Source organism: Desmodus rotundus, chromosome 6, assembly GCF_022682495.2.
Source record: "Desmodus rotundus isolate HL8 chromosome 6, HLdesRot8A.1, whole genome shotgun sequence".
Taxonomy (NCBI): domain Eukaryota; kingdom Metazoa; phylum Chordata; class Mammalia; order Chiroptera; family Phyllostomidae; genus Desmodus; species Desmodus rotundus.
Genome location: NC_071392.1, coordinates 111,557,971 through 111,571,015, shown reverse-complemented (window position 1 = coordinate 111,571,015; position 13,045 = coordinate 111,557,971). Strand labels below are relative to the sequence as shown.

Here is a 13,045-nt window from a genome sequence, read left to right as displayed (position 1 = left end):
AGTTAACTCAGGGCTTCCCATCAACTTAACTCAGTGCTTCCCATCAACTTGGCATTAGGTCACGGTTGGGACACATATTCCATAGGACGCATATTCCACATTCCATGAGATAAGTTAGCCAGGATCCGAGGCATCAAAAATGAGGCGCTCTTTTCCTGACTGTACCATCAACCAACTGTGACCTTGGGTAAGTCACTGACCTTCTTTAGGCCTACGTTTGCCATTTGCACAATGAGGAAATTGGACTGAAGGTGTCTTGGGAGCTCTTTGGGCTCTAACAGTCAAAGGTTCCATGTAACATCGGCTACTTCCCCTCTGACTGTGGCAGTTATATCATTGAAAGAGGAAGAGGAAGAGTCCTGGCCCACCCATGGATCTTTCTTTTCCCCATGGTTAACACAGGGAGAGCAGGAGACCCCATCCCATTTTACCAAGTTGGGGTGGTGGTTGAGGGGACTTGGCAAGTAATTTGTGGGTGCCTCGATGGGCAGAGGAGCCTAGATGAGGCTGACTGGCATTGTCATGCCTGCCTCTCCCCAGCCAGTTCTGGGGACGGACGTGTTGACCTTTTGGCAGTAGATTGGTCCCTTCTTGTAGAGGGAAAAGGTGACCCATTCTTCAGATGCTATATTTCATGTTAACCTCTTCTTGCTCCAATTGAAACACAGGGTTCAGAGCATTGGGTATTTATAGAAAGGAAGTACACTAGGCCAGAAGAACTCAGGCTTCCAAAAGTGGCCACCACGCAGCAGGAAGAAAGTGAGGCAGGCCTCGCAGATATCCTTGCTGATGGCAGACTCTCCAAGGTGGATGTCCTGGTGGACAAGTTCAAAGTTGAAGTGGCCACAGAGGAGATGGTGGGAGCCAGAAGAGCAAACGCCCAGCAAAAACGAAGAATGATCGCAAGCCCTGAAGACTTTGAGTCCATGTGGGAGGAAGGCCCCTGGGTCAGGGATGGTCCAGAGGGGGCTTCTCCAGCTACAGGCTGCACGCTGGCAGAAAAGCTCCTTGAGGGCTCCCAGCTCAGGGTGGGCACCGGGGAGGCAACCATCAGGAAGCGGCGGGTATCCGGTCAGCTGGAGGGCCACATAGAGCGAAGGAAGGAGTTGGAGGAGTTCCAGACTGGTGAAAGACCCACTGTCCTGGGGACCAGGCCAGCCCAGGCAGATATACCCTCTCCAGCCTCTGACAAGGAAGGACTTCAGTCGTTTCTGCTGGACCCAGCCCACGTGGAAGCCAGAGCTGACTCCAGTGATGAAACAGATACTTCCTTTGCAGAGAGGAGCTTTTATTTCAACTATGGAGAGGAAGATATTGGAGACCAAATCCTCCCTCCACTGCTGGAGGAGAGAGAAGAGCACCTGGAAGCCCCTCCTGGAGGCAGGACTGGGCTGAAGCTCTCTGAGGAACTTGCAGAGAGCTCTGAGCTGGATTCCTCAGACCAGTGGGGCTCTCCTGCAGCTTCCAGATGGAGCAAGTATGAAGCAGGTAAAGCTCACACAGCTTTCTTAGAGGAAGGGGCGGGGCTCCCCAGGGACCACGGAAGACCAGACCACCTGGAGACCTTTGTCGAGCAGCATGATACTGGATCTTCTCCAGGGCAGATGTTCACTGAGGACTGGGAAGAAGCTGGGCAGGGGGTGGAAGGAGAGTACACCCACCCAGCATCCACCATCACTATGGAGGAAAAGGCCCCCAGGAGTCAAGAGTTGATGGGAAAGGCTGAGAAAAGTCCCCCAGCAGGATGGAAAAGCCACTCACCTCACGGAGGAGGGGGCGTGTGCCCAGACCTCCCAGCCCGTGCCCCTCAGTGGAAGCCAGCCAAACGGGACGGAGGCAACTTCTTGCCCAAAGACAGGGGACCTGTTCACACACAAACAGGAGAAGCCGTGATGGAGGACAGCAAGGTTCATATGCCGTTTCTGCAGATGGAGGTGATCAGCCCCCTCCCTACCTCTCCTGGGCCCTTTCAGGCTCAGGCACCTCCTGAGGAAGCTTGGAGTCCAGCCCCACCTGGGTCAGGGGAGCCTTTGCAAGTTGGGAGTCCCTTTGGAGAACATTCCCCTGAATTTCTCAAAGACAGTCCAGAGCCCAAGCACCGAGTAGAGCCTGTGGTGACTCTGCACAGAGGTGAGCGCAAGGCACCTCCCGTTGCCAGCAGAAAGCCCAGAGTTGTCCTTGAGGAAGTTGAGGGGGCTGCACCCCTGGGGTTGGGGTTCCCTTCAGGGAAGACAAAGATGACTCCTTTCCAGGCTGGGGGCCAAGAGGGCTCCCTGGAAGATATTAGCAAGACCTCAGTGGCCAACAAAATTTGGATCTTTGAGACCCATGGAGTGGAAAGCCGTCGAGTGAGTCAGGGCGAAACATGGGCCCTTCCACATGAGCTGCCTTCAGAGGCCTCCCTGGGGCAGGCAGAGCAGCAGCAGAATAAGCTTCTAGACCTGGGCTTCGTCCAGCTCCAGCCCCCAGGGGACCTCGCTGTCCCCAATGCCACACATTCCTCAACGATGTCACCTGCTACCAGGCACTTCAGGGAGAGTATTTCTACTACGTCCCACCACGAAGGACGCATGGAACTTGAGCTCATGTCCCCCGATTCGGGCTGTGAAACTACGCTGGAGGAAACTACGGGGGGAGCTGGCCACGTGAGCCCCCACCCCCACCACTGCCCCAGCCAGGGGAGCACCGCATGCTGTGTAGCTTTTTAGAAGCATGTTTCAGTGGCCCCTCGTCATTAGTGCAATCAGAGGCTGCTTGTCTATCCCCATGAGTTCTTTTCCCTACATGGGCCTGAATGTAGCACAAGCAGAATGCAGGGTTCATCTGCTTAGCCCGTGTGAGCTTAGCCACAAAAACCCTCGAGGGCCACACAGACCCAGCGGAGAAGGTGGCACCACCTCCAGCAAACTACACTCTTGCTTTGCCTTGCTGCCCCCACCTGCTGGGTTCCTACCTGTTTGCTTGGCTTGTCCAGCAACCTTCCTTCATTCCTTTCCCTCCCCTGGTTCTCCTGCCCTGGGGAAGCGGACAGTCCAGAGGTTTCCATCCTTCACTGGTGGTGGCCTCTTGGTCCCAGTGCCAAGTACCTTTCTGCTTCCTTAAGACTAACTATCCTCTCTAATCCAGAACAAATCCGGAGACACCGTCAGGGAAGAGAAGCACGTCACCACTTTAGCAGCAAAGCCCCCCGGGAAAGGGGGACACCTGAGATTCACCAGCCCCTCAGGCCCTCAGGTCTCTGCAGCCCCTGGGTGCCCTGATGACCCACCTGGTCACCCTCGCCTGGCCAGGGTGCATCGCTGCCTTAGATTCCCACCTGCTCTGGCAGTGCTTCCTGCGTCAGCTCAACTCTGGCTTGTCTGAACGTGTCCTCACACCTCTCAACCTCCCAGAAACTGGCCAAATGGACGCTTGTTAAGCAAGTGAATCTCTTAAGTGCACTGAGTCTCTAGAACCTGAAGCCAAGCACTTTAAAAATATTTGGTGGGTGTTCGATTGGTCTTAAAAAGGAGTGTCATGAAGCAGCCCCAAATGTGTGTGGTGTTTAATCCCTGACAGTCCAGTTGAGAGGTATGTATGTCAGACAAGAGTTGCTGGTTCCCCTCCGGCATTTCCTTGGCCTGCTGTTGTCAATTGCACTGATGGGACCAGAACCTCCACTCCTTGGCCTGCCCAGCAGCCCACTCACGGAGCTCAGGGTGGAACTGATATAGCACCCAGCTCCCAGGAATTACCCCATATTGTTCCTCCCTCAAGATGATGCTGATCCCTCCCATGGAGAGACTCAGTGGAATTGACAAACCATGCTGGCTTCCTCTTTGTTCCTGAAAGCTCTTGGCTCTAGCCTCTCTGCCTCCCCTGCCTGGGTTTCCTGTCCCTGGGTCTCCCTCGGTTTCTGTGTCTCAGTGCCAGCCTACGCGGATGGGCCTGGGACCTGGGCTCGCATTCCTGCCTTGTGTACGGTGCTGCTTCTGACAAGCTCCCAGATCCACGCGCTGGATGGAGCCTCCTGTCCAGGAACCAACTGGCAGGGTGGTTGCTTTGTACTTGCTTTGCCACCATTGGGAGACCCTCGGAAAGCAGCGTCCCCACTCTTGAGAAGTTTCCGGGTTTTGTTTTGTTTTTTTACCTTATTATGACATCAAGGAACCTCTCCTGGGGTGTTTTTTGTTTCCTGACCTGCTCTTCCATTTGGGACATCAACATGGCCTCAAGATTTCTTCTGTCATTCACCATCTTTCTCTTTTCTCTCTCTCTCTCTCCCTCTCACTCCACACCCCCATTCCTTTGATTTTATCTGGCCATAGAGAGCAGGGCTGAGGGAGGGCTCGGAGGAGAAAGTCAAACCGCCTCGTCCCAGGGCCCCAGAGAGTGACACAGGAGACGAGGACCAGGACCAGGAGAGGGACGCGGTGTTCCTGAAGGACAACCACCTGGCCATTGAGCGTAAGTGCTCCAGCATCACAGTCAGCTCCACATCCAGCCTGGAAGCTGAGGTCGACTTCACGGTCATCGGTGACTACCACGGCAGCGCCTTCGAAGACTTCTCCCGCAGTCTGCCTGAGCTCGACCGAGACAAGAGCGACTCAGAAACGGAGGGCCTGGTGTTCTCCCGGGATCTCAGCAAGAGGGGTCCCAGCCAGGACGACGATTCCGGGGGCATGGAGGACAGCCCCGACCGAGGGGCCTGCTCCACCCCGGATATGCCCCAGTTTGAGGTACAGTGGAGCAGCATCGAGACCGGGCCCAGCAGGCACTGCATGTTCAGAGGGCCCTGGGCCACCCGTGAGAAGACTGAGTCGCCAGCCTGCAGCCCAGATCCCTCAGCCTGAAGCTCTGTCTCGCGTTGCATGACTGCCCCTCCGCAGAACAGCATGGTTCTGTGCTCGCATGTTTGCCATCTTGGCTTGCCCCTAACGCGCACTCCTTGGCGTTTTAACCCTATGACCCCACCGTTTTCCTGAGGCCAAGCCGAGAGCAGCAGTCAGTCTTCCTCGACTCCGCCTCTCCCTGCCCGTTTTGCATGGCACTGCAGAGAGCATGTGCTTGTGGACGACTGGCAGGAGCCCCCACAGCCTGGTCTGAAACTCGGATGGTTTCTCCTGATCCTGGCTGGGCTCCTCTCCCTGGGGCAGAGACCTGGGCTTCCTGGGGAAGGGACAGCAGTCTAAATCCATCTGGCCCCGGGGTAGCAGTGGAAACTCCTAGAGAAGAGGAAACGTCATCACTTGGGGGGACACCGGGCCTCTCTGCTTTGTGCCCTTCCACAGGGGATCTTTGTTCATGTTATTCCTTTGCTCCCTCATTGCTTCCAGCCCCAGCCTACCTCCCACCACACTCCCCTCTCCCCCTCTTTCAGGCATTGAAACAAGAGCTCATTCACTCAGGCTGCTCCCTCTGCATAGAAGGATTTTCCTCCCTTTCTTTGCCTTGCAAATGTGTCATATTCCAGGTCAGAGTTCAGACGTCACTTCCGCAACAAATGCTTTCTGGACCACCTTGACCAGAAGTATTGTCCCCACCACAGTCCCCTTGCTCAGTAATGCTTCTGCTCCTGGTGGTGTTCCATGTTGGTTAGTGGCTGACAGGTCTGCTCCTCTACCAGGTGGCAGCTCCAGGAAGCCTGCACATGGCAGGCACTAATAGGTGATTGAATGAACGGCTAGATCTCTGGGTTGCGACCATCTCTGAGAATCCCTTCACCACCCTCCCAGCCAGATGACGAGCTAGCTTTCATTCATTCATTCATTCGTTCAGCTCACATGTTAATACCTGCTGTGTGGATAGCCATGAACTAGCCTGATGGAGGACTTAGAAAGAAGTGATCATTTGACTTAGGACTTCTAGAGCACAGGATGTAAACTGGTGGCTCGGTGTAGATATGGTTAGCAGATGTGTTGTCTTTGACCTTGATTTTAAAATTAGGACATTGAATATAAAATCCAGGAATTTTTTTCATATCATTAAAAAATGGTGTAAAAATTTTTATGTCATTAAAAAAATCACATGGTCAGTCACTCAGAAGCCATGGCCACAGTTGGCCAAGTCTGAGTGGCACCTCATGTGCTTTCTGGCTCACCCCAGGCCTCAGTGAGCCCACTTGACTTGTTTATACCGCCTGCCTGGCCCCTGTGGGTCTCTAGGTGTGTGACTTCTGCTCTAAAGAACAATTCCAATGTAGTGGTAGCATAACCACTGAAGTCATTCAGGACTCAGTGACATTATGTATATGGGGAAAATACTTAGCATGGGGTCTGGCCCAAAGCATATTAATTGAATAGTAGATATTCTCTTTTTAAAATTTTTAAAATTGATTTGAGAGAGAGAGTAAGGAACGTCGATTTGTTGTTCCCCTTGCTTATGCATTCATTGGTTGCTTCTAGTATGTGCCTTCACCAGGGATCGAACCTATAATTTTGGCATATCAGGATGACACTCTGACCAAGTGAGCTACCTGGCCAGAGCCAGTAGATATCCTGGAAATGGTAGCCCAGAAAATAGCATATAGCCGCCACAAGGCTGCGTGGTTGCAGGGTCCATGGCAGGCCTATCTGGGTATTGCTGGTGGTTCTGGCTCTCCTTTTGGGATGTGTGTCTGTAGCATCGCACCATGCCTCTTTTGCCTTGACCTGTGTACCTTTCTGGAGGCTTGGCCAGCTGCAGGGGTGGGAGGGAACCTGCTAACCCTACACCACAGTTGCCCATGGGCAGGAGTTGTGCTGGGCATTTGAATTATGGAATGTCCTTCCTCATCTCCCTACAGCCTGTGAAATCGGAAACTGTGACTGTCAGCAGCCTGGCCATCAGGAAGAAGATCGAGCCAGAGGCTGTGCTGCAGACCAGAGTCACTGCTGTGGACACCCAGGTAAGCCGGGTCTTTTGGCGCACCCTGAGCCTGAGCAGTGTGAGGTGTTGGGGTGAGGGATCCCCACCATGAACAAGCCCCCCAGCCAACCCTTGCCACCTTGGCTCCCCCAGAGCCCTCATCTTAACCCCGATGCTCTTGAGAGCGTGATTGTCCTTCCTGAGCTCTGGGAGTGGGCAGTGGGCATTGGTTCCTGTCCTGGGCAGACTGTGCTCTTTGTGCCTCCACTTCCCCATCTTTAAACCGGGGTGATCATGTCTCTCCTGTCCTCCTGGGTGTGTGGTAAGGACCAGTGGCCAGTGGATTAGGATTGTGGCTTTCAGATTGCCTAAAGGAGTTGGAGAATTTCTTGATGTACCTCAGGGGCTGCTTGGGAAGAGAAAACTTGAAATCCCAAGCCAGCTGTGGTCACAATGGCTCACATTGAGTCATTTTATTTTTTATGCACGGAGGTTCCACCTCACATTGGCAAAATGAACAAACGGGGAAAAAAGAAACCCCAAATCCTTTGTCTTAGTGAGATAAAATGCGCTGAGTACCCGGAAGAAGGCCGTCATGAATTGACACAGGTGGTTCCTGAGTTCCTTTTGTGGTTTTAAACTTTGAAAATTGAGATTGTGTGTCTCAGTCCTTCCTGGTCGGGGGTGGGGGCTGCTGTGCTGGGGGCTTCTCACCCTGCAGACCAGTCTTTGTCCCAAGAACTAAAGTGAGACACAGACCAACACAACGTGGGCAACTGTCACTTCCAGAACTTTTCCACCCACTCTCTAACATGGCATAGGCGTTTCTGGGGCTGCTGGTACCGCGGTCAGGACTCTTGAGTTCTGATGAGCTGTGTGACCTTAGGCAGCGTGTTCCCCCTCTGGCCTATTTTGTTTTAGTAGCATGCTTTATTTTCATACAGAGAAATATAGAGGAAATTAAAAATGGCCACAAATTCCACAACTCAGTAATCCTTACTGACATCAAAACAACAACGACCCCCCTCACTCTTCTGAGTCCCACTCAGGAGTGGCCCCCAATTTTTCGTAGACTCCCATCGATGGGCCTGGGCTTGTTTTGCTCTTTTGCAGTTAATGAGTGCTACAGTGAATTTCCTTGTCTGGACTTCTTGGCGAAGTTTCCACAGTTTCTTCTCAAAGGGTGAATTCCTATCAATGGGATCAGCAGGTCAAAGAATACGTCCGTCGAAATTTGGATAGAGCTGGTCAAATTGCTTGGGATTATTTTTCCTTTGTCAGTCAGATAAGACGATTGAAGTGAAGCAGCGGACCCATGATTCCAGTCTGTAACTCAGCCTGTGTGTGGACAGCCTGTGCCCTGTTCTCTCATACAGCCTGTCAGCTGGTAACTGGGACTTCCACAAGCCCTGCTGACAGATGCTGCAGGAGTATCTGGCGTTCCCTCTCTGTGTGTCCCTCTCTGATGACCCCTTGCTCTGCCTGCAGGTTGATGGGACTGCCCCAGGGGGGAAGGAGTTCCTAACAACTACACCCTCCATCACCACGGAGACCATATCGACCACCATGGTAAGTAGGACCCAGGAGACGTTTCTCTCTGACCAGCCTCTTGCCCCAGAAACAGCCAGAGAACAAGATAAACAATACCAGCTGCTTCCAGAAGTCCTTATCTGCCCTCCCTGCGTCCGGCCTGAGACAGACAGCCAAATTGTCTGGCACCATAGCTGTCATAGGACCGCATAGGCAGACCGCAGTTTTCCAGACTGAATAATGTGGGAGGTGGAATCCCTGGGTCTCAGTTATCCAGACTGTCTTGTCCACGGCAGGGGTAAGAGGAGGGTGGTACTCTTTGATTATTGGCCACGCCTGAGGACTGTGCCTGAAAGTCTTTCCCCAGGGTCTGTCCTCTTGGCCGCTGCACATTTGCTCGCATCTCTGGCCACTTCCTTGGCTTGGTCAGTAGATGGCGTGCAGTAAACCAAAATCAGCAGCTCAGGATTTCAGCCCATCTCCCGAGGGACCCTGTGGCTCTGCTACCTCTTTGCTGTCTGACCCATGAAGGGAGGTCCTTGGCCTCAGGTGTCCTCATCTGTAAAGTGGGAATAATCCCTATCCTGCCTAGTTCAGAGGTTCTTGAGAGAGTCCAGTAACATCAGGCACTTTCATGACGGCACAGAACAAATAGCATTCAGCACGCATGTTGTGATGCCAGCCAGTCATCTCACTGGCCTTCACAAAAACTGTGAGGTAGATGCCATTTTTTTCTTCACCCTTTCCAGATGAGGAGATTGGAGATCAGAGAGGTAAAGTGACTCACCCAAGGTCACACAACCAGTAAGTGGCAGAGCCGGGTCAGACCCAGGCATTCTGACTCCAGAAGCCCTGCTGCCCACCTCAACCACTCTGCTCTGTTCCCTCATCCAGACTGTTGAGAGCACTGTCCACGTGGGGCTGGGCTGGGGCCGGAGCTGGGGCTGCAGCGGCGGCTGCAGCTGCGGCTACGCGGATATCATTGCTTAGGCCAGATCTGTCCTGAGCTGCTGGGAAGTTGTTTTCAGATGGTTTCTCTTGCCAAACCCTGATAAACGCATAGGAAGAGAATTACATTAATTTAGACTACCCTGCAGTAATTTTTTGAGTAAACAAAGGTTTTAAGGTAAATAAACCCAAACCGGCCACCAGCTCACACACTTTCCCCGGTCACTCAGTTCCTCCTTTCCCCTCAACCCTTCACCACACAGCGTCGGGATGCTTACGGGGCCAATTTTAAACCCATGCTATGGCAAGCAGGCAGCGGCATCATTCATTTACTCATCCATCCATTCATTCTCCATTTGTTCCGAACACACTCGCCTCTCTATCTGTCCAGTGTGGGGATACAGGGTTGAAGAAAGCATATGCCTGCTAGAATTCATTGGCCAAATAATAACCCTGGCACACTGAGTGTGCTGGGCCCCTGTGTTTAGGTGCTAGGCACACCGTGGTGAACAAGGCCCAGCTCTCCCCCTTTCTGGCTGGATGACCGTGGGCAAGTTACCTGAACCTCTGCAAACCTCAGCTTCCACTTCTGTAAGTGAGGGGTAATAATAGCACATCCCTCAAAGGGTCGACGTGCAGAAGAGCTAAGGTTGGTCTGTGCAGAGGCCTCAGAAGAGAGCCTGGCAGCATAGTAAGTGGTCTGTAATGTGAGCAGCTATTTCTTCCCTGCTTTCTTGGGACAGTGGCATAAGGCTTTCCTAGGGAGCACAGGGAGAAGGGGTGTAGGTGACACCATAGGAGCTGGGAAGGCTTTATCTAGGTAGTGACATCTGAGCTATGCTTGAAGGATATAAATTAAGGTGCAGTCGTGGGAGAAGGCATTCCAGGCAGTGGGAACAGCAGGTGCAAAGGCAAGGATGTGAAGGAACCCAGCAGCGAAGTGAGGTGTCAAGTGTGTGTGTGTGGGAGCCGGGGAAGAAGAAGTTGGAAAGGAAGTCTAGGCTGGGGCTTGAAGGGCTTCGAATGTCATATACAAAGTTCAAGCTTCATCCTGGACACAATGGAGAATCACTTGGATTTTTTAATTAGGGCTATGATGTCATCAAAATAAATGTTTCTGTATTTTAGAAAGATTACTCTTGCAACCTGTGTGGAACATGACTGGAACCAAAATTCCTTCCCTTGGGGCAAGGGTTCCTTTTGTTTTCCCTCCTTCCCCCTTCCCTCCCTCCCTCCTTCCTTCCTTCAGCAAATATTTCCTGAACACCCACACTGTGTGAAGTGCTGTGCCAGGCACCGCGAATCCAGCACTGAAGGAGACAGTGTCCCTGAGCCTACGTGCCATTAAGAGAGGCCAAAAGAGAAGACAGGGAACTAGTTCTGGGGCTGGTGCAGGGCCAGAGTGTGAGGAGGTGGATGCCAAGGAGAGGGACAGGGTTAAGAGACACCAGAGGAGGGAAGTATAGGGTTCGGTCTTTGATAGAATGTGCCGGTGGCAGGAGGAGAGGTAGGCTGGTGACGCTGCTCACTAGCCAAGCTATACTCAAAGTGCGGTCCCTGGAACCTGTGAGAAAGGCCACCTCTGGGGTGCCACCCGGACTGATGGAGTCAGAAACTGGGGTGAGGCCCAGCCAGCTGTGCCTTCATAGCCCTCCCAGTGACACCCCTCGAGTCTGAGAGGTGCTGGCGAAAACAGAGGCCTGGTGGGAATGCACATGGAGGGGGGCAGGGGGAGGAGGAGGAGGTGGCGAATTCTGTTCTGGATCTGATGAGGCTCTGGGGCAAGTGGGACATTTCCAAGGAAAAATGTCTAGGATTTTCCCTAGAAATGGGATGCAATTGGTTTTAAAGGTCTAGGGTTCAAGAACTATCTGGGCTACAGATAAAGGGATAGGGGACAGTGGCCTTGATGAGAAAGCCTTAAGTGGCTGAGGTGGTCTGGAGGCAGGATAGATGGCGAGGGGGAGAGCCCTGAGTACCTGGGAGGAAGGGTCCAGGGCAGAGATGGTGACATTGCCCTGGTGGGGACAGGAGCTGCTCCTCCTTGAGGCAGGAGAGAAGACTGTCTGAGATACAGGAGAGGCAGGTGCAGCAGGTTGTTTTAAATGACCTCTGTCCCCAATTGTGGCCTCTCTCAAGGTCACGGTGAGGCTTTGCCCAGGAAAGAGGAAGCGGTAGCAGGAGAGGCTTGGGGAGAATGGCCTGAAGGGACAGAGTAGGACTCAAAGTGGCTAATGGCTGTTTCCCAAAGAAAGGAAGCATTGAACCTGGAAGGCTGTCCTTCTAAGGCTTGCTGCTCACGACACGTTTTGGGATTCTATCTGAGGAAGTGCTTGTGGATGGAGTGCCAGGTGACCAGGCAGGGCCACGGCAGAGAGAGGGCATCTGTCCTCACACAGCCCCTGGCAGGCAGAGGTCCAGGTCCATCCCATGCACAGACCAGGACCAGGCTCAGTCCTCTGGGCAGCTGCAGAATGGACGCAGCTCTGGGCCTCTGGACCGACAAGGCTAGGCCCTGAGATGGTGCAGAAGGTGGGAGGGAGAGGCAGGCAGCCAGGCCCCTTGCCAGATGTGGGCCAGTAAACCTGAGGCCAATTCCAGGAATATCTAGCAGTCAGCCCGAGTGTAGGGCCAGGAGAGCTGGCTCAAGGGCAGCATTCTGAGGGCAGAGTGGTGGTGTGGGAGGAGCGTGTCGGACTTGGAGTCCGACGAGCGTGGACCCATTTCCGGGCTCTATCACTAGCTTGCTGGGGGACTTGAGCACGCCACTTAACATTCTCTGGCCCTCCAGTTTCTCAGCTGTAAGACAAGAATATTAAAATGATTTGTCCTGAGGATTAAATGAGATAATGCCTCCTTAGGATAATATCTAGTACGTAGCAAGAACTCAGAAAACAGTAATTATTGTGATGTTATTAATAGCTATTTATCCTATAGACTCCCATTTGCAAAGCCCTTTCTCCATTGTTAGCGTCATAACATCTGTGGGGGAGTGGGGCAGGGGTTCGAGGTTTTGGGTTTTTTTTAATTTTAAGACTTTATTTTTTAGAGCAGTTTTAGATTCACAGCAAAATGGGAGGAAGGTACAGAGATTTTCCATATGCCCACTGCCCCTGCTCACGCAAAGTCTCCCCCATTATCTACGTCCCCCTGCAGTGGGACAGCTGTTGCCCCTGATGAACCTACATTGCAGGGGTCCCTTTTTACAGGTACGTTCATGAGGCCCACAGAGGGGAAGTGACTGTGCCCCAGGCCACGTAGCTAGAAGGTGGCGGGGCTGGGCTGAGAACCTGAGTGTCTCAACTCTTGTGCTGGTATTTCTAGAGAGCAGTGCCATGTCTTGTTCACCACCGTGTCCCTCGTTCCAGGCACCCCGTACGCGTTTGCTGAGTGAGTGACATCTAAGTGTGTGAATGGGTGAGTGAGTGTGTGCATGACCAGTGAGAGGAAACTGAACTGAGTGAGGCCTTGGGCTCCCTGCTTCTAATGTCACTATTCAACCTGCGGTCACGTGCTCCGGCCACCCTGGGGCCCGCCCACCTGAGACTTGGCCATCTGAGCACTATTGTTTCCCCAGGAGAGCAGTCTCAAGTCCGGGAAGGGGGCAGCTGCCACGATCCCAGGCCCACAGACGGTGGCCACGGAAATCCGTTCTCTTTCTCCGGTAAGTGGGCAGGGCCAGCTCAGGCTAGGGGACTCCACACTGAGAACACGGAACCGGGTCCACAGCTGGCCCATGGCA

General features: G+C 53.1%; 1 protein-coding gene across 20 annotated transcripts in view; it reads left to right on the top strand.

The window, feature by feature from the left end:
- EPB41L1 (erythrocyte membrane protein band 4.1 like 1) overlaps window positions 1-13,045 on the top strand; it is a 115,772-nt gene that overhangs the window by 92,658 nt on the left and 10,069 nt on the right. For 11 of the 20 annotated variants that reach the window (XM_071221760.1, XM_053927445.1, XM_045194950.3 and 8 more), the window contains 6 exons: window positions 669-2,645; window positions 3,127-3,234; window positions 4,308-4,718; window positions 6,764-6,865; window positions 8,314-8,394; window positions 12,881-12,967. In XM_071221760.1, coding sequence (XP_071077861.1) covers window positions 669-2,645; window positions 3,127-3,234; window positions 4,308-4,718; window positions 6,764-6,865; window positions 8,314-8,394; window positions 12,881-12,967 — 2,766 coding nt within the window. The remainder of the gene's footprint in view (window positions 1-668; window positions 2,646-3,126; window positions 3,235-4,307; window positions 4,719-6,763; window positions 6,866-8,313; window positions 8,395-12,880; window positions 12,968-13,045) is intronic. The other 9 variants (XM_071221761.1, XM_045194954.3, XM_045194956.3 and 6 more) reach the window with 4 other exon arrangements.